The sequence below is a fragment of the Podarcis raffonei genome, chromosome 6, assembly GCF_027172205.1.
Source record: "Podarcis raffonei isolate rPodRaf1 chromosome 6, rPodRaf1.pri, whole genome shotgun sequence".
Taxonomy (NCBI): Eukaryota; Metazoa; Chordata; class Lepidosauria; order Squamata; family Lacertidae; genus Podarcis; species Podarcis raffonei.
Genome location: NC_070607.1, coordinates 43,645,150 through 43,671,326, shown reverse-complemented (window position 1 = coordinate 43,671,326; position 26,177 = coordinate 43,645,150). Strand labels below are relative to the sequence as shown.

The 26,177-nt window shown below is 41.8% G+C and overlaps 1 protein-coding gene across 1 annotated transcript in view; it reads right to left on the bottom strand.

Moving 5' to 3' along the window:
• SLC1A7 (solute carrier family 1 member 7) overlaps positions 1 to 25,899 on the bottom strand; it is a 39,001-nt gene extending 13,102 nt beyond the window's left edge. The window contains exons 1-5 of the mRNA XM_053392415.1: positions 25,424 to 25,899; positions 24,040 to 24,119; positions 12,445 to 12,660; positions 6,539 to 6,581; positions 6,138 to 6,357 (exon numbers count right to left, since the gene is read on the bottom strand). Coding sequence (XP_053248390.1) covers positions 6,138 to 6,357; positions 6,539 to 6,581; positions 12,445 to 12,660; positions 24,040 to 24,119; positions 25,424 to 25,564 — 700 coding nt within the window. The 5' untranslated portion in view covers positions 25,565 to 25,899. The remainder of the gene's footprint in view (positions 1 to 6,137; positions 6,358 to 6,538; positions 6,582 to 12,444; positions 12,661 to 24,039; positions 24,120 to 25,423) is intronic.
• Positions 25,900 to 26,177: the final 278 nt, after the last annotated feature.

The window sequence follows — 26,177 nt, the reverse complement described above, 5'->3', positions numbered from 1 at the left end:
ATCTATCTATCTATCTATCATCTATCTATCTATCTATCTATCTATCATCTATCTATCTATCTATCATCTATCTATCATCTATCTATCTATCTATCATCTATCTATCTATCTATCTATCTATCTATCATCTATCTATCTATCTATCTATCTATCTATCATCTATCATCTATCTATCTATCTATCTATCATCTATCTATCATCTATCTATCTATCATCTATCTATCTATCTATTATCTATCTATCTATCTATCTATCTATCTATCTATCATCTATCTATCTATCTATCTATCTATCTATCATCTATATCTATCTATCATCTATCGTGAATTGCTGGACTCAAATTTGGGACCTAAATTCGTGGGCAGGAACTGCTTCACTCTGTTTGACAACTGTAGACTCTGACCCCCCCCCGAAGCCCCATGAGTCTAATTTTCACTTCCATTCATACTATGCTAGTGCATTTATTATATAAGTATATTAATACCAAAATAAAATTCTATATTTAAGTAATTGATGCTACTGTTCCAGATTTGAATTATTTAAGCTACTACAGTGGTACCTCGGGTTATATACAATTTCAGGTTATATATGCTTCAGGTTACAGACTCCGCTAACCCAGAAATAGTACCTCAGGTTAAGAACTTTGTTTCAGGATGAGAACAGAAATCGTGCTCCGGCGGCGCGGCAGCAGTGGGAGGCCCCATTAGCTAAAACAGTGCTTCATGTTAAGAACAGTTTCAGGTTAAGAACGAACCTCTGGGACGAATTAAGTACTTAACCCGAGGTACCACTGTACATTTTTAAAATTAGCATTTATTTGGATTTTCAGTTCACAGAATTAGAAATGTTACATATGAGCAGTGATGTCTAATTTATGAGGGGCTGCAAACCACATATGGTACCACAATAAGACCCCCGAAAATTTGTCATATGTGTGTGTTACACTGCTGTTATACGTTTCCCACTGCAATGCCACAATACCAAAATATGTTGTGCCCCCCAACATTTTAAAAATGTTTTTAAAATTTCTAACCTTTTTTTAACCAGTTGAAAAGAAATAATCTTAAAAAACTACTAATTCCTCCATAGGTACCCTGATATTGTGATACCAAAAGTTGTTTTTTCTTACCATGCCTACTTTGATATGTGGCACCCAGAGGATTGACCATGAGTCTGTGCACCTCAACCTGAAAAAGGGCAGAGGTTTCTGCAGTAATATAAGCCAGACTCTATTATTCTGAATGGAATGTAGGCTTTTCTTCCTTGTACTGCCCAAAGGAAAAATACTGCTGAATCTCATGCATGTTTATCCAGAGGTAAGTTATGCTGAGTTCAAAGAGATTTACTCCCAGGTAAATATGTACACGATTGCAGTGGGACTTACTTCTGCATAGAAGTAAACCTACATTGGACTTAACGGTAAACCTACTGTGGGCATAACACTGACCCATAATACCCATTAGACACAAAATTATAACTTTGTGGTGGCTGTAAAGTGAATTTGGAAGTTTCAGTCCAGATTCTAGGTGAAAACTAGGTGAAAAAAGCCAGCATGCTACTCCTAACTACACTTGCCTTTTTTGCTTGGCAACCTTAGCAGACATAAAGAAACTATGTATGAAATCCCAGATGTCTAATTTCTACGCAGCAGAACAGACAAACAAGAACTTGACAAAGGCCAGGAACTGCTACAGGTAAAATCATTATAATTATGTATTGCTGGGTTTCCATATAGTAGGGTTTAGATTTACGGATTTGACACTCCTGTTTATTCATTTCAATAAGCAGTCCATCTGCTACAAAGGGTTGTGGCTGGTAGCAATATGTTTTAAAAAGGCATCACAAATTATAAAAACAATAATGTGTCTGCTTTAACTATCCAAAGCACTTAATGGCGGTATTCATTGCCCATGTTGCGCCAGTGCTTGGGTTTCCATTTGTGCAACAGACCTTTCTCCTCCCTCCACACGCAGCCCATACCCTCCCCAAATCTGTTCCAGGGGGTTGGGGTAAACCCTAGAACAAATTTAGGGGGTTCACGGGGAAGGAGATGCGGAGAATGTCCCATTGCGCAAGCAGAAATCCTTGTGGGGATGGAATGAGGGGTTTAGTGCTAGGTTGGATTCCACCCAAAGTGTCTACATGACTTCTGCAGGGTGAGTCCTTTAAAAGAGTATAAGATGCCCAGGTTCAAGCTGAAGTGACTTTCTGACAGAAGGCAAATATCATGACTAAACACCTGAAGGAGCCAGGACTGAACATGTGGCACTCCAAAGGGCATTATGACGTTGTGTACTTGGCTAACTGCCCATGCCATTCAGCATGGTACACAGGAGCTGCTATCAAAAAGAGAATAGCTCTCTTGTAGCTTAATGTCACTGCAGTCCTGAGAGGAAATGATCATTGTCTGAGGGTGGCATCTAATGCTAAGCATACTCAGAGCAGACCCACTGAAATCAGTAATTTATGTTCCTTGATTTCAGTAGGTCTACTCTGAGCGGGTGGCACTGTGGGTTAAACCACAGAGCCTAGGACTTGCCGATCAGAAGGTCTGCGGTTCGAATCCCCGCGACGGGGTTGCTCGGTCCCTGATCCTGCCAATCTAGTAGTTCGAAAGCACGTCAAAGTGCAAGTAGATAAATAGGTACCACTCCGGTGGGAAGGTAAACGGCGTTTCCGTGCGCTGCTCTGGTTCGCCAGAAGCGGCTTAGTCATGCTGGCCACATGACCAGGAAGCTGTACGCCGGCTCCCTCAGCCAATAAAGTGAGATGAGCGCCGCAACCCCAGAGTCGGTCACAACTGGACCTAATGGTCAGGGGTCCCTTTACTTTTACCTTGCTCTGAGCAAGACTTAGTTGGATATTACCCTGAATGCTTTGGACATTGCCATTAAACAGAACGTGGTCTATCAGCTTGGTACTGTCACCTGCCTGTTGCTTAACCCACCACACCCCCTTTTCCCCCAATCTTTGGTTGAAGTCAACAGAAACTGGAGGTTTAGGGCAAGAGCTCAATGGACGCCCGGCAACACAAACCTGTTCAGCAATTCATGCAACCACACCTGTGGATTTGACTACTTAGAGTGGGAGGAACAGAGTCACACTCATGGGCCACACTTCCAACCTCCACACATTCATCGGTAGGTCCGAACAGAGCATATCAGGGTAGAAATATGTATGTGCAGGCTGCAATCACAGATAATCACTGGAGAAAATGCAGGGTCCCTATGTTTAGGGTGAAATCCTACAGCCACACATTAGTATGTGTGTAGGCTCTGAGTCTATCCTGATAAACATGGGGCAGTAGAGGGGAAAATAAAGAGATAATAGATCCATGATCCAGCAGCTGGAAACGAAGTTAGGTCCCTTGCCAAGAACCAAGTGGGGACAGTCTGAGAGAAGTCCATAGATCAGTCACTGAAAAAAATGCAGGCTCCACATTCAGGGAACCATTTCAACAACAAAAAGAATACTCTTGAAAATGATTTAGTGAGAATGATTTTGGTTTTTTCTAAGTCTCAGTGAACTCTCATATCTGTCTGTACAGCAAATATATCCCAGCCAAGAACTGAGTGTCAGAGCTCACGTCTGTGCTTGTACAGCAGGTTCCAGGTCTCAGCACTAGTCTTGATTTAATGGCAAACAAGCTGATCTGCTGTCAAGATGCAGCCATTTCACAACAACACTTGCTCACTTGCTAATCTCTGGCTCGCCATAAATTTCAAATCTGCAATATGTTTTTTGAATTATGTTGCTCCTTCCTCTTAACATAAATTTGAAGGGCACTTCAGCATTTTAATCCAGTCTGGGCTTATTATGAAATGGCAGCTTCAGGAGAACATGGATATTCCATGTTGAAAAGTGGAAATGGTCCCTGTCCATAATCTAAAGGTGGAGGGAGAAGACAGAGAAGGCAAGGCTATAGGCCACATGAAAATGAATAGCAGGCCTGGGCATATTTCTCCATGTGACTGACAGAAATGTCCATCTCTGTAGTTCAGATTCATATCACTTCCATTCAATTTGGCCAGTGGGGATTGGTCCCTCCTCAACACCTACGTTTCATATCTCCTTTTCTTCGACCCAAGACATAAAGCAATGAATGAAAGGTTTGGGTGGATGTGAGTTCAGGGTTGGAGAAGTGATGCAGGTTCAGGGCCGCCACTGGGATTGCAGCCTAAATCCACTCTACCCTTTCTCACAACTGCCCTTGTTGCAATACTCTTTGCATGTTATATTTCCCTGTCATTCACCTTTCTGAAAGAATCAGTAAGAAGGAAATAGGTGTGCACAGCCAAACTGAGCAGGGTTCAATCCTACCCCACAATAAGCTGTGAGGCTGGCTTGGGATCCAGTGGGGTGTGGGCTAGCTTAGCCCCACACCCTTCCTAAGAATGTCCTATTTGGGGGCTTTCCACTTACGGTAACTCATCTGGTGGGGATATTGGCAGAGGGCCTCTTGCCCACCCATTCAGTGAGCAGAAGAGGGTGGTTGAACAGGAGGCCAGCTGGGCTGGCAGAACGGAGTGGAGGGAGGCCTCTGCTCAGTCCAGCAGCCCCACAAAGGCCAATGTAATGTAGGGGATGGGGGTGGACTGCAGTCTTACTCACCATTTTTCTAACCAAAAAAGGACCAAACGTTGTAACCTTTCCTCACAGCAGAGTATTCTCCACCCCCTTGATCATTTTGATTTCCCCTTTCTGAACCTTTTCCAACTTCACAATATCCTCTTTGGAAAGGGCTAAACAGCTTTTCATTTTAGATTAATCTGCTAGCATGCTTGCTCCAGAAACTGAACTTTACTTTCGGATGCTACAAACTTTTCCTCTTTGTGAAGTTGCAGTCCCGCACATGAATCAGTCCTCAGCGTGACAATCATGTGATAATTCATGCCAGCAAGATTTATGCTTAAAATAAAATTGACATCATTTTATTGGAGCCAATGCGTTGGGGGTAAATCAAGGAGAAGAGAGTGCTCAGCTACTGAAATATTCCACTGCTCCCTGCAGGGCATTCTGTGAACTATTACACCGAAGCTCCTAATATAGGAGTGCAATGAAAATTCACCAACAGGAAAACGTGAAGGACATTTCAGAATCTTTAGGCACCAGGCAAAAACATTCCTCTTAAACCAGGCCTTTCGCTGATTGACATCCAATGCCCTTTTAAAATGTGGGGGGGGGGGGCGGTGGTTATTGGGTTGTTTCTGTTTTTATTTTGATTATGTATTTTGTGATTTTATGTTGTGACTTTATGTTGTAACCACCCTGAGACCTGAGGGTATAGGGCGGTATACAAATGTAATAAATAATAATAATAATAATAATAATAATAATAATAATAATAATAATAATATAACAACAACAACAACAACCACCTCACACCAACATTCTACCATTTGATCACGATCTCACAGCCAAACCTACCTCACAGAGATGTTGTGAGGGAGGGGAGGACAATGTATACTGTCTTTAGCTCTTTGGAGGAAATGTGGAATATAAATGCAGTTATTAACTAATAGTAGCAAATAGTAAATATTATTGAAAACTGGGCTGGAATTGGGATGGGGCAGACTGGGGGGGGGGGTTTAATAGAATCCACAAGCCATTCCTCCCACTTTTAGCCAAATCATGGCCCCCTGTAGCGTTTAAAATCAGTAAGTATGTAGGCAATCTCACAATGTATGGGAGACTGGTCTTCACTGTTCCAAAATTTGAAATCCATAGAGAAGAATTTAGTGATGACTAGCAAATCCATTTCACTTTAATGGGGATAAGTCATGACTTGGGTCTGCTAAATTTTTCAGTGCAGTCCCCTAGCAAACATGAGACATCCTCTCTCAGGGTTTCCATGAAGAGATGTGGCCCTCAGGCCCCTAGCCCTGTCACACAAGCTCTATGAATTACAGAGGGAAGTAAAAATACCAGATGAGGAAACTACAGAGCAACGTAGGACAGCTGAAAACTGCAGCATGCTCTTTCGCAGGTGACTGGAAGCTTGGCTCCAATGCTCAACAAAGCTATTTCAAGTGGGTGCTATTGACGTGGTGAAAGAACATAAACGGCACCAGGGGTTCCAAACAGAAAGGTTAATTCTTCTACATCAAAGGACAACTTCACAGATTACAACCACATACCCATGGTAGCAGAGAATATTACAATCCCCAACACGTTCATGCCTTCGCTGGTGCCTGGTTCTGACTTGTAGATAACTTCGGGTGGTGGTGTGATGTCCAAGGCAAAATTCTGGATGTTGGATCCATTTTCATCCTGAACCCCGTAGATAATGATTCGGCGTGTGGTGCTTTCAGACGCAGCTTTGTTGGCTTTCACAATCGGGGTGCTTTTGGTTCGGTACTGAAAGAGCGGAAGAGCACCTCCATTACATGCAGAAGGATATTTTCTTGCTTTGAAGTTCCCTTCATGAACGGAACTTTATCAACAGATAACGGAATACCTCTGAAGATTCATTAACTCTTTGCCTATTTGAAGGGGAAATTTCCCTAGTGTTCAAACTAATAGTGGTCCAGACACTCACCTGTTTAAAAGTGGCCTCAACAAGGTTGGCAGGGAACATGTTCCTGAAAAGAGATAAGAAAGATGTTTGCCAAGGTATTAGGTAAGAATTGAACTCACTGGGCCACTAATCTTTATAAGTTACTTTCTCTTTTAGGTGGCCACTTCTATCTGTGTAGCATTTTATTTGGGAATCAATCACATTCCAATATTTCCCGTTGTAATATCTGCAACCTGCAATATGTGCCAAACAGGAGCTAAATGACATTCTGTTAATTGAAGCCTTACTACAGCTTCTTCAAAAGCTTTATTCCTCTGCTGTAGACACACAGAAGCACTGGAATCAAAGTGCTGGAAAAAGTCTGAAAATCATCTAGTCCTATTTCAGTAGGGTCCTGCATGCCCAAACTTAGCGAGATACTACTGTCTGTCCATCTCTATTTGTTAAAATACTTATATACCACCCTTCTGGTGCAAAACTATCACTAAGAGCAGCATTCATCATTTAGACATCCCTATTTTATTAAACAACAGTATAAAACAATCAACCAAAGAGATAAGGTCAGCTGTTAAAACCATAGAAACATCACCTTTCACATCCAGCAAAAACCTGCTGGAATAAAATGGTTTTCAACAACTGTTGCAAAAAAAGCAAAGGAAGGAGCCAGCCACATTTCACAGGGCAAAGTCTCCACAATCAGGGAGCAGACACTGAGAAGTTCCTCTCTCTTATCGCAGTCAAACATGCTTCCACCCTAGAAGGTACACAGAGAAGGTCCTCCCCTTTTGATCTTAGGAAGCAGTCAGAATGATTTAACTCTATAGCTCTTCCACAACGATGCGACTGAACATACAATGGAGACTCAATCAAGTCCTGGCATCTTAGGCAAACATGTCAGACAGTTTTACTTACATGCACGTCTGTTCAGAAATTAGTCCCACTGAATTTTCATAAGACCATAAGAAGAGCCTGCTGGATCAGGCCAATGGCCCATCTAGTCCAGCATCCTGTTCTCACAGTGGCCAGCAAGGTGCCTGAGGGAAGCCCAAAAGCAGAACCTGAGCGCAACAGCATTCTACCCGCTTGTGATTCCCAGCAACTGGTGTTCAGAGGCAGAGCTATCGTAGCCAGTCGCCATTGGTAGCCTTATCCTTCAATGGGACTTTCTCCCCATGGAGTAAATGTGCATAGGATTGCAGCCTGAGTTTTGTTCATACATGCATGTTCATCGCATGACAACTGCTAGTTAATGTGCTGTGTCACCTGTGTGGATGATGAACCATCCAAGAGCAAACAGCGTAGGCACAACGGTCTTATCATCTGAAACAGTGCAGTCATGTCACACATTCTGCTAAGAGTCATCCAACACTCGAGTAATCCAGAAATGGAAAAAGCAGAAAAAAAAATATTGTGGTATGAGTGCTAGAAAGTGTGATGTGAAAGATGTTGAGTTTCTCCCCAACATCAAGAGAATAACATCTGTGCAATTAATTACTTCTTGAGTAATAAAATACAGAGGTACCTCGGGTTACACACGCTTCAGGTTACAGACTCCACTAACCCAGAAATAGTACCTCGGGTTAAGAACTTTGCTTCAGGATGAGAACAGAAATCATACTCCGGCGGCGCGGCAGCAGCAGGGTGCCCCATTAGCTAAAGTGGTGCTTCAGGTTAAGAACAGTTTCAGGTTAAGAACAGACCTCCGGAACGAATTAAGTTCTTAACCCGAGGTACCACTGTAATTATTTGAGGGGGGGGGGGAATGCATGAACATCTAGCTACACCTTTACAAAACCGAGAATTTCCCTTTAACTTGCCTCTCAAATGATGCTGACTTCACCGGGACAATTAGTCCCCATGAAACCTGCATTCCATCCACACACATTAACTAATTCATGCTTGTCATGCAATTTTTGGATGCGAGGTGCTACAGACGTACAAAGGATTATTGCACTGATTAAATTAGTTTGCGATGGATAATTCATCTGGAGCAGCAGATTCCCATTGAGGATTTTCCTTCAACCTGAACTGAAGAACGACACATGTGGCCCATGGCAGCTCTGAGAGCAGAAAATAAATTGAATGTGGCTTCGCTCCCTAAACCATAATTGGCAGCATTAAAATGCAACTGGGACTCCACAGGAGAAGAAATATCAGATGGTTAGTAGCTAGATTTAATGTTAGCCAAATTCGTGGAGGATTACAGCATTTTATTTCTTGATCATTCTTTATCCTGCAGGAATTACAACTGCTCCTCTTAATACAGGGATCTGGAATACTTCCACTATATTTTAAATAGATTGCTGTTTATTTCTATGGTGAAGAAACATTCTTTGAGACTAGCTTTTTTGAAGTGACCAAAAAAGGATCACTTCCAGGTAAAAGGATGGCCTTCATATGATTGCAAAATATATGAGAAAGAAAGAAAGAAAGAAAGAGAATTTGCACTACTCCGCCTGGTACACCACCGTAATGTCACGCCAGCAGCAGAATGTAAAGTCAATAAATAAAATAAAATAAAGTAATTCATGTTGTACTGACTGACAATCTGATGCCTCAAGGGAAGAAATGGGGTCTCGAGAGAAAGTCACATGTTTAGGTATTGTCTGGCTTGCAGTGAAGCCCAAGATCAATAAAAAATTAAGAAATAAAAAATATTTTTATCACACAGAAGTACAGGTGAGGGGAAGGAAACTGGCGCATAAAACAGAACAGAGTTTTTGTTGGCTGAAATTCCAGACAAATGCCCAGTTTTAGCATGCAATATTAAATTTTTTAAATATAAAAATGTTTTGTTCCTGTTTAGTAAAGATAGGATGGTCCACACATCTATTTCAACACTCTCCTTAGCATTGTTTGACCAATACTGAAACCTGTATACCAGATACATGATCAACTTCTGTTCCTCAGCACTTTGTAGCTCTCACACATATTGGAATACATTAGGAAACAAATTCCAGAATGATGATTCAGGATCCACAGTTGGCTATCAGGAAGCATAGGGGCAGTTTGTTAATCTGTATTGAGTAATGGTGACAATACTCTTGTGGAACAGGGTTCTATGTCATTTTAAATGTGCTTGTGGGAGAGGATTGTTGGTTTGTTTTTGTTTTATTATGTATTTTGTGTTCTCATTTTGAATTGTTATGTTGCGAACTGCCTTGTGATCTTTGGATGAAGGGCCGTATTCAAATTTTAATAATTTTTTACATCGGGAGCCGGTGTGGTGTAGTGGTTAAGGGCGGTAGTCTCGTAATCTGGTGAACCGGGTTCGCGTCCCCGCTCCTCCACATGCAGCTGCTGGGTGACCTTGGGCCAGTCACACTTCTTTGAAGTCTCTCAGCCCCACTCACCTCACAGAGTGTTTGTTGTGGGGGAGGAAGGAAAAGGAGATTGTTAGCCGCTTTGAGACTCCTTAGGGTAGTGATAAAGTGGGATATCAAATCCAAACTCCTCTTCTTCATCATCAATGTTATTGAATAGTTTTGATGAAACCAATGTAAATATATTGTCAAAATAATTGGTCTCATATATAATCTTGGCAGCATAAATAGAAATTGCAGTTTAATGGAAAACAGTCCCAGATCTTACACTGATTGCTTGGTACTGCTCACTCTGGAGAAAATCACACATAATTTGTGATTTCAACAAGAACTATAAGCTCCAGACACTTTTTATATAATTTAGCATTCCTTTTATGACATATACAGCAAAGCCATCATTATAAAGACAATACGCCTCACAAGCCTGGCAAATCTGGAACTATACCTGATCTGATAAAGTGGATAGTCTTTACTTGGGCTTTGTTATTTTAACTCATGTGCAACTACTCATTCTACATGCCTATTTTATAGTTTTTGTTTTTCATCTTTTCTTTTTTGTCTGTTGTTATAATTGTTCTCTTCGTTTTATATATATTATAAAATGAAATAATACAAAAAAAGCTCTACGAATAAAAGTAAAAATTACTTCCGCTTGCAAAAAAACCCCAGTCAGAATAAAAATGTTTACACCAGCTGACAAAAAGGATCTGGAGAGGAGTCCATCCACTGTCCATGGACAAAGTATTCCACAGGACTGAAAAGTCTGATTTAGAGTTAGCAGGCATGTCAGCTCAGAAAACAGATCATAGCTATAAAAAAAGGTCACTCGCACCTTAATTCCTTCAATATTTTAACAGATTCAAAAGCACGTCAAAGTACAAGTAGATAAATAGGTACCGCTCCGGCGGGAAGGTAAACGGCGTTTCCGTGCGCTGCTCTGGTTCACCAGAAGTAGAAAGAAACCAGATATTTTGTATCTTCAAATAGTCCCTCCTTCCAGATGTTACGTAAACAGTATGAAACTCAGTCATAAGAAAGGTTCCTATGCCACTCTGTCAGTACGAACCAGGGTTTAGTTCAGCCTTCCTCAACTGGGGATCCCTAGATGTTGTTGGACTATAGATCCCAATGTCCCTGATGATGGACCGTGACACTTGGGGATGGTTTGTTTACTTATTAAAAGCATTTATAATCCTCTTGTCACCCAAAGGTGCTTGAATGGAGAATACATAACTATGCAACATCAGGTATTAACACTATGCGAACGCAAGTGAAACAAATGATGGGGATTGTTTATCTGGCAACAATCTGGGGGGGTCAAGATGGGAGGGGTGCTTTAGTTTGTGCTTCTTCAGGCCTTAACAGAGACCCGGCTGTCCCAGGCAGCCAGCTATTGATGTCACTTCATATTTTGAGAGGCTTAGCCTCCTCAGCAGGAGTCCAGCTCTCAGCCAGGTTGATGATTTCTTCTCTGTCAGCCAAGAGACAGGCCACTTTCTCTTGCCCTACCAGACAAGGTCAGCTTGGATGCCCGGGTTACAGGTTTTCATTTATTTAAAAGCATTCCCAAACTGCTTAGTATTTTTCAAAAGTCTCTAAGTGGTGTACAACATGAAAGCAATCAACAATATTGTTATAACAAAAGCATAACATAAAAGTAGTATAAAAGCATACAAAAACGACAGGAGTTGAGGGGATTCAAACAAATAGAAGCAGGGCCACCAGCACAATGGACCACTTCTACTTTCTCCTCATAAGTTGCAGGAAGATAATAGCCTGCTATCTTCCTTCAGCTGTTAAGACAAATGGTGGCCACAAAGAAAGAAGGGACTTTCCATTCAGTACTTCCCATTTTCCGAGTTAAGCCCAATTCACACAGGCTAAAATCCTGTATGCAAAGCAGTCTCACAGTTACAGCTGTCAATGCACTGCAGTCATTTTGGTTCTTGGTGGCAATTCACATAAACGCAGGATGTAAAAATACCGTATTTTTCGCTCTATAAGACACACCAGACCATAAGATGCATGTAGTTTTGGGAGGAGGAAAACAAGAAAAAAAATATTCTGAATCCCAGAAGCCAGAACAGCAAGAGGTATTTGGCTTCTGGGATAGCCTCTTGCTGTCCTGGCTTATGGGATAGCCACACGCAGCCTCTCCTGGGCAGGGGGAAGAAGGCTCCCCTTGCCCGGGAGAGGCTGCACGTGGCTAAGGCTCCCCCAAGAGCTGTGCTCCCTTTAAAGAGCATGTGGAGTGTGTGTGTGTGTGGCTCTTGGGGGCTTTTCCCTGAGGAGGGAGAAGGGCTCTTTAAAGGGAGCGCTGAGCAGAGCCTCTGCCTGCATTCGCTCCATAAGACACACGTTTCCCCTTACTTTTTAGGAGGGGGAAAGTGCGTCTTATAGAGTGAAAAATACGGTATGCTTCGCTCTGAGCATTTTTGAATTATATTTCCTGTATTTTCAGAATCTGGTGATTATTTTGAACTACCCTATGGAGAATTCACAGACTTCAAAATGTATCTTAAAATGCTATCACTCTTCCCCACAAAGTTACAGGATGCGTAAGATTTTACCTTTCATAAAAGCAGTAAGAATGAATGTAGTTACCGAATTAAGTCCAGCAAGGCATCTGCAGAGCTCATGATTGGCTTCCCACTTTCCTCCGTGTTCTCCTTCTGGGCTGCCCCACCAGGATGGATAATGGAGACCATAATGATTCCCACAATAACAGCCACAAAAGTGGTCCAAAGGTAGTATGTGACTGTTATGATGCCTAATCGACTAGATGTCTTCGCATCGAGGGCTGCTAGCCCAGACATTAAGCTGTTGAAAGAAAAGGCAAGATACGTGTTACCCTTTCCACATGTTTTCTGAATGAGATCTATTGCTCTAGGCTGTGAGAAGAAATGGACATGGTAAAGATATATCTCAGACGCTAGTTAACTTAGACTGACAGTCCTGACAGATTTGTACACTGTAAGTTATAAATGCAAAACTCATCCTTAAAATGAAAAAAGGCAATAGGCTGCATCTTTTTTTAAAAAAATATATTCTAATAACATAAATATTATTAGAAAAAACGCAACTATTAATTTATGTTGCTCCCCAGTTTTCTGCATTTTTCTTCTATTACAGATTGAGTAGTGGGGCTTGGGATGCTATTTCTTTTCAAATGTGGGCTGATATGAGTACAGATGTACAGATGATTACAGCCCCTTCCCAACTCAAACATACACTGGCACATATCTAAAAGAAGCACCACCTTGTGCAACATGACCTAAATTACAGGTAAGTTTGAAATATTGCAATTTTTGCATCTCTGTAATTCCTGTAATTTCTGTAAACTATAAGACCTCAGAACAGGCCAACGCGATTGTGTACACAAACTCAGCCCGGAATTAGTATTTTTCTGGGAACGCATTGAGGCAACACCGTACGGGTTTACATGGAAGTAGGATAGGAAATTGGAATGTGCACTTCCAGCACTTGGCTTTTAATCCATGTTCGCACAAAGTTGCCCGAAATGCATTTATATCCTGTGCTTTGTCATAAAAGACTACTGAATGATGCACCCTTTCTTAAACCATTTGGAGTCCTAATTTCTCTCTAGACAAGGTTTGAACACCTTTGCACAGGGTAAAGACACCCCGGCCCACTAATACTCCCTGGTGTCTACACAAACAGAAACAAACCTGACACTAATGAAGCCATGCTGATGTGAACATCTGAGGTGGGCAGAGAGGGGGATATTAGAAACTTGCAAGGTGTGGGATATTGAAAGGAGCATCACTCAACCTTCCTTTTATAAGCAAAAATATGAATGGGCGGCAGGAAACAGCAGCATGATTTGGTAAGATATGTAACAAGGCTTCCAGGCTGTCTTCTAAAGATTTCAACACTATTTATTAACAATAACCAAACAAACTAGCAAACATTATTAATTTATCCTAGATACCAAAATTCCCCCAAACATGACAAATGTCATTTGATGAATCTGTCTAGAGGTCAGGCTGAAAGGCAGCTTAACCTTTATAACAAATTTGGTGAAAACATAGTGGTAGGATTAAGCCATCAGGTTCCACTCATCCAGTAAATTAATTAAGAAAATGCACTGCTTAACTGGTTGCCAATCTTTAATCCTGCAGGTTTTGTTTTCAGTTCGATGCATTGGGGGGAGGGGCAGGGGGCTGGGACAGAGGGAACAGAGGGAACAGATTTTTAGCTTCATTGTATTGTATTTTCACTCTCTGCCCTAGAATTCCTCTCCTTTAATCCCCAGGTACTGGAGGGGAACTTGTGATTAATTCACAGTTATATTTTAACGGCTGTGTTCAAATGTGGCGAATGCTATTAGATGCAAGTTAAAGAGATACCTTCTTAAGAGATGGCATTTGTCAGCTTTTTTTTAAAATGAAAATTGCAAATTGCTGTTTACTCAAATGCATTAAAAACATTAGCAAAAGTATCGTTCATTATTTTTGCATTTATCGGCATAAGTTTAAAAAGTGAAATAATAAAAGTCATCCAAATACATTAATAATCCAAACGCATACAATATATAAAAGACTAGATTGTATCCCTCAATTAAAGAGATAAAAGGAAGAGATAAAAAGCAAAAGGATCAAGGCCTTGGAAGCAAATTTGTTAGGTGGTCAGGGTGTTCCTGCAACATTTTTTTTTTTTGAAGTCACTATAAACCCTTTCCAGGAAGTCTGTTTAACATATTTAACTTCTGAGAACATCTGCATTATAATCCGGCCTGCCAGGCTACTCTGAAAGAAAGTAAATCACAATGAGGTTGTTTTGTGCCATAATGACATCAGTGAAAATAAGCAGAATGTCTATTCAGTGAAACTATGCAGTGTACGTGAGTCCACCAATGCTCCCCCCCCCCCAGTTTTACTGTGATCCCAGTAGCATTTCATGTCACTTATTTTCTCCCAATGCAACATCCACTTGCAATGTCTTCCTGTTTCTGCATGAAGCGTATTTGTTTTACGGTCAGATTGCCAGGATATGAACACCATGCAATCTAGAGTGACTTTACTACAATCACATGGTCATAATGCGGAAGTAATAAGGAGCTGTTAAACAAGTGGCTAATCCTGGGAACTGTAGTTTTTTAAGGCTGCTCGGAATTGGAGCTCTTGGGGGATAAACTACAATTCCCAGGATTCTTTGGGGGTGGGGATGTGCTTTAAAGGTATGACATGTACACAGCCTTGCAAGAGGACAGGTCCTGCCCTAATGGAATAGGTAAAGGGTAAAGGGACCCCTGACCATTAATTCCAGTCATGGACAACTCTGGGGTTGCGGTGCTCATCTCGCTTTAATGGCTGAGGAGGCCGGCATTTGTCCGCAGACAGCTTCTGGGTCATGTGGCCAGGATTACTAGGCCGCTTCTGGCGAACCAGAGCAGTGCACGGAAATGCAGTTTACCTTCCCGCTGGAGCGGTACCGATTTATCTACTTGCACTTGTTGTGCTTTCAAACTGCTAGGTTGGCAGGAGCTGGGACAGAGTAATGGGAGCTCACCCCGTCGTGGGGATTTGAACCACTGACCTTCTGATCGGCAAGCCCTAGGCTCTGTGGATTAGACCACAGCGCAACCAAAAGACATAGCAGAGACACAACAGAGGAAGCGGAGGGAAATGGAGACAGGGATTTCTTCTGTCTCTTTTTTAGCCCGTGGCAGTACTACTGTTCTAGTCTCAAAAAAGGAAAAGAAAGACAGAAATAAATTTTCACATGATATCCCACCACCACGGGAACACCAAGGATAGACTTTCTGATGAGTCAAATTTGGATATAATTCACCCCAAATACTAAAACAAGAAAGAAAATGTAGAAAATGTTTCACTTTGACCTATCGGATTCATAAGAACTTAAGTAGAGCCCTGCTGGATCCAGCCAAATGCCCCTCAGGTCTAGCATCCTCTCCTCGTTCTGGTCAACTAGATATTAATGGAAAGTCCAGAAACAGGACATGATCACAACAACGCTCTCCCCCCTTTTGATTCCCAGCAATTGGTATTCCAAGGCAAACTGCCTCTGAAACTGGAGTTACTACATAGCTATAATGGAAGAGAGTCAAGGGTAGATTTATCCTTCACAATTTGCAAAGAACATTAAGGTAGAAGAAAATGATGACCAGTTCAGATATTAATCTAACAAAAGGTGCAGCATGACCTGCCACATCTCTCACATATTTACAGCAGCTTGGTTACAGATGATGCTTGATCACCAATCATGGTATGGCCTAGAGTTAGTGTCCATTCATATATTAGCTCCAAGGTGACAAATCCTAGAGGGGTCTAATAATGAGATTGTCCAGTCTTTGGAGCATGTTCATTAATAAGATCATCATCTGTAATAAGATTACTCTGTCACCAGATAATGTAGTGAGAAGAGTTAGAATTGTAAGGGGCAAGTCCACAAAAGTAATTAACTCTTTAGAAGCAGTTAATTAGGGGTGCCTCCTGAAAGGGTGGAGAGTCAAACTAAGGCTAAATGTTGCTAATCTAAATGCAGAATTCTGTGCGGAACCCAGGAATAGCAAACCAAATTTTAAAAACAACGCAACGCAAGGTGAGGTGAGGGGAAGGTATTTCTCTCTGTGTATGTATGAATGTATATACAGTATAGCCTAATAAAGACAGATGGCTTACACTGAATAACAAAGTAGTAAATCTACTTGCCAAAGATGACGATTAAGGCCACTGCATATACAGGCCATCCTTGTTTTGTGTGGGGGTTATGTTCTGGACACCACCACCTGTATGCGTCACCCCTCGGCGCTGGACCTCAGTGTCCGGGCTGAATGATGGGGGTGGATACGCTCCTTCAGGTATACAGGATCAAGGCCGTTTAGGGCTTTAAAGGTCAGCACCAACACTTTGAATTAAGACTACTGCATATACTGGCCATCCTTGTTTTGTGTGGGGGTTATGTTCTGGACACCACCACCTGTATGCGTCACCCCTCGGCGCTGGACCTCAGTGTCCGGGCAGAATGATGGGGGTGGATACGCTCTTTCAGGTATACAGGATCAAGGCCGTTTAGGGCTTTAAAGGTCAGCACCAACACTTTGAATTAAGACTACTGCATATACTGGCCATCCTTGTTTTGTGTGGGGGTTATGTTCTGGACACCACCACCTGTATGCGTCAGCCCTCGGCGCTGGACCTCAGTGTCCGGGCTGAATGATGGGGGTGGATACGCTCCTTCAGGTATACAGGATCAAGGCCGTTTAGGGCTTTAAAGGTCAGCACCAACACTTTGAATTAAGACTACTGCATATACTGGCCACCCTTGTTTTGTGTAGGGGTTATTTCTGGACACCACCACCTGTATGCGTCAGCCCTCGGCGCTGGACCTCAGCGTCCGGGCAGAATGATGGGGGTGGAGACGCTCCTTCAGGTATACAGGACCGAGGCCGTTTAGGGCTTTAAAGGTCAGCACCAACACTTTGAATTAAGACTACTGCATATACAGGCCATCCTTGTTTTGTGTGGGGGTTATGTTCAGACACCACCACCCTGTGTGCGTCAGCGGTGCCCGTATAAAACATTCTGCCCTGGCACACCCTTTTAGTGACCTTTTCAGGTCACCTTCGGGTTTGGCACCACACACACAATCGCATGTCAATCAGACACGTGTAAATCGGTCGTTGTCTGTAACGCATAGTGCTAAGACCACATTCACGTTATACATCTAAAATGCTATGGTATCACTTTTAACAGCCATAATGAAGGAATGGGTTAGGATTAGGGTTACTTCCTTCCTCCCGTCCGGAGCAACGCAGACCCAATCGGTCAACTCCAATAAGGCTACAATAACTTCCCACAAAGAATTCTGAGAGCTGTCATTTGCTAAGAGTGTTGAGAGTCCCCCTCACAGGGGTACAGTTCCCAGAATTCCCTGTGAAGAGGAATATATTACTGAACCATTCTGGGAATTGTAGCTGTGATGGGAATAGGTATCTCTAACAACTATCAGCACCCGTAACAAACCACAGGTCCCAGAAATCTCTGAGGGAAGCCATGGCTGTTTAAAAGATACCATAGCGCTTTAAATGTATGGTGTGAATGTGGTCTTACAAGAGAGTTCATAGCAACACATATAGAAAAGGAAACGTGTGTTAAATTAAACTCAACTCAATTGTCACATATTCACACTTGGCTTCAAGTATCTGTTGACACATGATGGAAAAAGAGCCCAATCTGCATATACATCAGCCTTAATAAAGGCATCTCCTGGCTATTCCTGGTCTACTGCTTTGACAATGACAGCTGGCAATACTTTCGAATTGGTGACAGAATGATAATGGACCATCTACTTGTCTGTTCCATTCAGCTAAAAGGTTGTTGGAACATGGCAGATATATATTTACCTGGAAGCTCCTGGTTTGGAAACCATTTTCAGGTGCTGACGTGAACACAACCATCATTCTTGCTTTTCTCACATTATTTCTGAATGTGACAATAAAACTGGCCAAATGATTCACAAAGTTGAGCTCCTGCACTTTTAAGATTAAAGTGAGTTTATTTATAAAGTGCAGTTGTTTTAATCCGCATGGCTCTCTGCTTAAATAACTGTCAGTCTCTTTCTGAATGGGGTTAGCCTCAAATGCCATAAACCCTGGGAAAGGGAAACATAAGGAGCTGACTGCAAAGCCCATTCATCTCATGCCTCTCTCTCTTGCTCTCTTCCTCCTCCATCAGAAGCCATCTGGATATTGCTTTGAAATAGATGGATTATGGATACAGTTGTCAAAGGGGATTAGTGTGATTAGAAAGGCATTAATCTTGTCAAGAAGTAATGGTCAAGTATTAACCACCAGGGCAGTCGCTAGAAGATGCTTGTTTGTTTTCATTCATTCACCTCCCGGTCATGTTCTCATTTCCTAATTGCTTGCTATGGAAAAGCCCTTCCTAAGTAAGAGGTTACTAGCGAGGTTCCCCTTTGTCAACAACATTAGTGATGATTAAATGTAGCATGATTATCATTGGCAGAACAGAAACATCAGCTTCCCTGGTTTGCTACTGCAAGGTCATTTTTTAAGGTCTTGGGGAGGGGAGAGAAGGGTGTATTTCATCTCTGGATCATAACCAATTCATATAAAACAGGAGTGGGGAACATGGAAGTTCTCTGGACTCCAGCTCCCATAAGCCAGCATGGCTAAGGGCTGATGTTCCCCACCTCTGACAAACAGTTTGTAGGAAATGCCTTTATTTTTCTAAAGACACTTTATTGTCAGGCCAGTTCAAATATAAACATACCCGCAAAACATTTTACAAAATGGGGCAAGCCTGTATTTTACTAGTACACATGTTAGTGGCTTTGGACATGGAAGAAAAAATGTTACTCTTCACATATGGTTGAAAGAAGCAATCTAAGTTTATGTACAACAGAAATACAACTCCCCCTATTATGAGCATGTAATTTGCAAATCTGCAAATATGAAAAGCCCACAAGAGGTATGCTGGGACAGAACAAGTGCATATCAGTGCTGTAAAACATTACAGAAAGATGCTTAAGGTGGTGGAGTGTTTTCCTAACTAAACACACATTTTGCTTAACTTGGGGAATCTGAGCAGAAATACAGAGAATTATCACCATCACAGCATTATGGCCCATCTTGTAAAAGAAGATTGCTTTGCATTTAGCTATCTAGAATTTGGATCAAGAAACAAAAAGCAAAATGTGGCTCTCCTCATTAGCGTGTCTCTGAAGATTTCAAGCTATACTATAATACTATACATATATATTAAGGATTTTATCAAAATTAAAACTTCCTCTTATCCCTGGTGAGGTGTTGAAAGTTGAGGTGTGTTGGGAATGGAGAGACCTTCTTGGAGCAATGGACTGCGGCAGGGATGGCTAACTTCTGGTCTGGGGGCCTGACCCACAACCCCTCTCCCACAAATTTTCTGCCACCTCCTCCACCAATTTTAAATGCTTTTAAAGTAATCTCACTGCTAGTATAAACCTCTTCATGCTCCCCTTCACCCTAATGAAGATGCACATCAGCTCTACCTCGTCAGCAGAAGGTAGGAAGAAGGGGGTTCTGTGCCTGTGTGTCTTGTGCCTGTGAAAGTGTAAGGTGCTAAACTCACTTCAGATCACACCCACCAACCCCAAGAAGGTTGGCTAAGGGTGACTCTGATCCTCAGCCTATAAAAGCTTAGCTACCAATGGACCAAGAGGAAGCAAGGTTTGCAGGATGGGACTCCTCTTATATTTAGATCTCTTCATTTGCTTTGTACGTGAATAGGGTAGATAAATTAATGATGGACCCATTACATACAGTTTGTAGTAGTGGGCTGCATGGTGGCCCCTGACCTCTTGATAGCGGAGTTGCTGTTGCTTACCAGGAAGGAGAGTGGAAGGGAACAAGGAGGCTGGCATAATACAAATGCACCATCAGGAACACTCTGCTGGTGCATTTGCACCACACTAAACTCCCTGCCACCTTGCCCCTCCCCCTCTTCTTCCCGGTAAGCAGCAGTGACGGTGCTGTTGGGAGGTCAGGTGAGCACCACCAACACATCACACTGTCTGCTATTGCCAGTTTGGCTCCAAGTGTCTCCAATGCACAAATGTTCATTTGACCCAGAACTTTATATGCAGGATTCTAACTTCCTTTATAAGTGTGTCCAAAATAATTCTAAAGGTAAAGGTAAAGGTACCCCTGCCCGTATGGGCCAGTCTTGACAGACTCTAGGGTTGTGCGCCCATCTCACTTAAGAGGCCGGGGGCCAGCGCTGTCCGCAGACACTTCCGGGTCACGTGGCCAGCGTGACAAGCTGCATCTGGCGAGCCAGCGCAGCACACGGAACGCCGTTTACCTTCCCGCTAGTAAGCGGTCCCTATTTATCTACTTGCACCCGGGGGTGCTTTCGAACTGCTAGGTTGGCAGGCGCTGGGACCGAGCAGCGGGAGCGCACCCCGCTGCGGGGATTCGAACCGCCGACCTTTCGATCAGCAAGCCCTAGGCACTGAGGCTTTTACCCACAGCGCCACCTGCGTCCCTTAAAATAATTCTAAGTGCTGTTTATTGAAAATATATACAGTGGTACCTCGGGTTACATATGCTTCAGGTTACATACGCTTCAGGTTACACACTCCGCTAACCCAGAAATAGTGCTTCAGGTTAAGAACTTTGCTTCAGGATAAGAACAGAAATTGTGCTCCGGCGGCGCGGCGGCAGCAGGAGGCCCCATTAGCTAAAATGGTGCTTCAGGTTAAGAACAGTTTCAGGTTAAGAACGGACCTCTGGAACGAATTAAGTACTTAACCTGAGGTACCACTGTAATAATAAAAAGATCATAAGTATTACTGCAGAAGATTACTGCAGAAGTATTACGGTAGAAGATTCATACTTCTTTCAGAGGTACGGTACACTGTGCAGGCTTATTTGCAAGTAAATCCCATTTATTACAGTGGATCCTACCCCCACATAAATATGCCTAGGGCCTCAGTCATTTTCTTCAAAACTACTACATTAAAATGCAGTTGTCCTGTTTAATCAGTTATCTTTTAGGGACATGGGAAGCTGTCTTACATTGAGTCAGACCATTGCTAGCTGTGGGTCTGCATCTAGCAGCTGCTCTCCAGAGTTTCAGACGGGGGCATTCCCAGCCCTGCCTGCAGATGCTGGTGACTGAACCAGGGACCTTCTGAATGCAGAGCAGATGTCCAACCACTGAGCTGTCACCCTGAAAATAGGCTATTAAATTACCAAATTGTAAATGCTGCCAATTGAATACAAGTTTTCAATGTATGCCTATTTGATAAACGTTATGAATGGAACTGCTATTAGTTCAAGAAACCGGTTTTAAAAACCCATTCTTAAGACACCAGTGCTAATCAGATGCTTGTTACGAGGAAACTCATTCTAGCCATCAGGCTGTGTTTGACTAGATGCTTTCCTTGTCCTGCACTCACCTTCGGCACAGGGCATCTTGCTCCCATGAGGTTTGAGCACATGGCAGACTATTGTCTGGATGATGCTGACTAATCTGTTAGAAGTCTCCATCTCAGAGGAGATGGACAAAATTCTAAACTTGGCCAAGTGACATTATAACTGCGAGGAATTGTTAGATACAGATAAGGGTCTACAGAAATGCTCTTTGAAGGGTGAAAAGTTGTTATGTTCCAGTATGGACAGTTTACATTTCATCAATTAAAAGTAAAGATAGCGGATGGTCTCCTGTTAGTTGAGGATCTCTCTTGAATATTCTGAATGAGACACTATCAGAGCTTAGGTGACATCCCCTCCAGCTAAGGTGAGGGGCAGAAAGGCCTTGGAGTGCCAGTCATCAGATGGAGTATCATACTTCGCATGGGCACAGCCAGGATTTTTGCTAGAGATAATAGTAATAAACATCTGATGGGAGGGCATTCCACAGGGCAGGAGCCACCACCAAGAAGGCAATTTAATTTTTTTTATTGATTTAGGTGGCAGCTGCCCCTCCCTGTCCGCCCCTTGGCTACGCCCATGCATGGAAGCATGCTGTGTATCTGTTATTGTTGCTGACATCTCTGGTTCAAATCTTCTGCTGAGTGTGTGCTGCACAAGTATGAAACCACTATCGTATTTGTTGATCTGCAGTGGTAGTTTTCAGTAAGTGCATGCACAGGCAGGCATAGAAAAATGAAATTTTGAAACTCCAATATGATGGTGTCTAACAGGCAGGAGTAGGAGTTAAATGTCAGCCAGGGGCAGCGTGTTCGAAACTTAAGAACTTTGGACTCAAAGTTTGAGCCATGACAGGTGGTGGAATCTCTTTCCTTGGAGGTTTTAAAGAAGAGTTTGTATGGCCATCTGTCATATATGATCTAGCTGGTGTTTCTGCATTGCAGGGGGGTTGGACTAGAATCAGCGGTTCTCAACCTGTGGGTCCCCAGATGTTGTTGGACTACAACTGCCATCATCCCTGAGCTCTGGCCTTGCTAGCTAGGGGTGATGGGAGTTGTAGTTCAACAACATCTGGGGACCCACAGGTTGAGAAAGGCTGGACTAGATGAAGTCCCTTCCAACTCAACAGTTCTATGATTCTATAATAAGCACTAAAACATTCTGTACAAGACCTACATTTTTTTATGTTAGTATTCTGGAGAAGAAAGCGTACCTTTGCAGGAAGCATCATAGAATAGGTGTGGTATATTGTACAATTGCAATATCCACCTTAATAATAATTCATTTCTGTGGGAGGACAAAGTTTGTCGCATTTGCATTGTTATTGACAGAATTTGTTGTGACTTATTAATGTCTAATGCTGTATTGTTTTTAATATTCAGTTGGAAGCCGCCCAGAGTGGCTGGGGAAACCCAGCCAGATGGGCGGGGTATAAATAATAAATTATTATTATTATTATTATTTGAAGTCAAGTACACCCAATATTTTTCAGTATAGTGTATTCTTAAATACAAGCCACACACCATAAAGCAATCAATCTTTGTCAACTACTAGGACACCATAAAAGTGATATATTACGGTTATATTATATCTATGTTATACAGCAACAGATGGGAGCTGGAACAATGTTGTTCGCCTTGTAATACATATTGGCAAACATTATATAACATGTTTTCCTCTCAGTGTTATTACCTAAACAAGGGATTATTTAAAACAACAACAAATTACATTTTCTATATAACAGTCTGTGTTAGTTGACAATACTTGATTTAGCTTGCTAGGTATGCATTGTATCCAAAATGCATATAGGAAGGTGTTAACTATAATGCACTGCAAGCACAGGCAATGAAGCACTAACTACATTTTATGTGCAAATGCATTTATATTAGAAACCCCATCTAATATAAAACAGTCTTAGGAGAGGGAAGTGGTAGCGAGAAAGGAGACCCTGAATTTTCCTTGTTCCAAACCACTCCTCTTTTTCATTACTTCTCCCCTCCCCCCCAACATCTCAAACACATGTTTGCCTTGAGTTACAAATAATCTGATTTAGCTGTGAATTGCAACTATATTTTCTACATATTTATACAGTATTATCATACCCTTGCTTGGTAATCCTGTGACATTTTCAGCTAAGACCATAACTTCTTGCTAAATCAATTGATCACAAATATGCATGTGCCTTTAAGGGATAAGCAACTTGAAAGTTAATTTTGTTTCTTTAATCAAAGGAACAAAGTTGGGTAGATCATGATACGGCTCGCTATCCACTAGCTTACCTTGAAACAACCAGTGGTAGAATCAACATTTTCAGCATTCTCATCAGTAACTCCCCAGGAAACTGGAAATAGCTTATTTCCTATAAAATAAGGAGGTGAATCAGTTATTTGAACATATACACATGTATCTCTTTGTTGAATCACAGTTAAAATGTGCTGAACTCTTTAATGCTACTTTCATCTCATTTCATCGCATATCATTTCAAATGATGGAGAGACATGAAAATCAATAGGAGATAGCACTATGGCTTGGGGGGAAATAATAAGGTTTCTCTCACAGTTAGATAATTCAAAATAATGAACCCAGTCTTTACTGCACTAACTTGAAAAGGTTTTCAAAAGCGATCAGATGACAGACAATCTGAATACAGAAACGAATTTGGTCTTAAGCGCTGTTAGGAGAAATAACACTAAAGCTCCTGCCAATCAAAGACATCTGTCCATATCTCTACTAATATCACAATGACCTGAAGGATAGTTTATATTAATCAAACTTAATCCTGAAAATGAAGCGCAAAACAAGCAATAAATAAGGGTATACTTCTGGCATCAAACACTACACATGATTTTCTTTTGGCTTAATGTTTACTCTGTATGAATGACACCCCTAGGAATGAAATTCAGTTTTCAGTTACCAGTAACAATTAATTTATGTCTAGATATATAATACATTCAAAACAGCAACACAGCATTCCTATTATATGCAAAAAAGAAAAAAGAAAAAAATCAACAGCCTATTTCTCTCTGGCTTGTTCAGTGTTTCCAGTTTATTCTGAATGGGGAAATCCGTACTGTTGAACAGATGAATTCATCAGATTGCTCGAACAGCTGGAATGTATTTTTGAAATAATTGAATTTTGTGCCCTGATTCCAGAATAGTATTTTGGCTACAAACCAAACCACTGACCTTGAAGCATTTTCCCTAAAACCTTATTGAAATTGTAGGGACTGCTCTGGGGTAAATGGCTAGCTGGGGGCATAACCTTTTTACATACTGCAAACCTGTTGCCACCAAGACAAAAGAACTTAGTTTTTATTAAAAATTAAGACACCCAAGCATACCAGAAATGCACCTTAAAGATGTTAGGAATCATTTCTCCTGCAGTTTCTTCTCTTCCAGAATCTAACATTTTATGCTCATGTTGGTGTTAGCTGTGAGATCCTTGTGATACCTGTAGCTTTATAGTCTATATAGCCAACATATTTAAAACTCTAAAATGAGCAATTCACGTTCTTTCCTACAAAGAGCAACACTAGAACCAGACAACTTGCTTCACAGATTATCATGTTCTGCACTGTGACACACTGTTTTATTTCCTATTTCGTTATGTAACAAAGACCTTTTTAAAAATACACCACTGCAACACCTGCTTATGTCACTGACCTGCTGAGAGAGGCGTCTGGTCCTGAGGAAGAACCCAAGGAGACATCCCACTATGACGGATAACACGGAGAGAATGAGCAAACCATTTCTTTTACACACATCCTTGACCCGAGCCAGCATTGCATCCAAAGCCACTGCCATGCTGTCCTCAGTGCTCTCTGGAAGAGAATCAGCATCCCATAGAGAAAGAGACCTCACCAGCCTCTCTTGTTAGAATAGCCAGCTCTGGCTTGGTATAGATTAGATCAAAGCGTTTCTAGTGCTGCTTAGCTGACCTGCAATGTCACCTCTTCTGCCAATAGCCACCAAGCATGTAGCTGGCATTATTTCCAAATTAATACCAACAATCCTATTAGTGACTACATCAATAAGAACCTGGAAGAAGATTACCGACTCTGGAAAATTAGAACAGAGTAGAGTAGTACTTTTGAAACAAGAGTGATATCTAAGCAAAGCAACACCCTATATGAAAAGCAAACACAGCTCAGTTTCAATGTTAGCTATAAAAAGAAGAGAAAAGGGTATGCAGCAATTCAAGTGTTGGGTGAGTAATGCTGGATTATCACAATAGGACAGACTAGGGGAAGAGACTGGGCTTCTTTAATCAGGTTTGCTTTTCACTATTAGTATCAGGATTAAAAGGGCAAGTGCACCTGTAAATGCATGATTTAAGACATATCCTAACCAGTAAAAATGCATATAGAGGCTACTGACAAAAACTGCCATTTGTGGTTAGTTTGGGAGAACAATAACA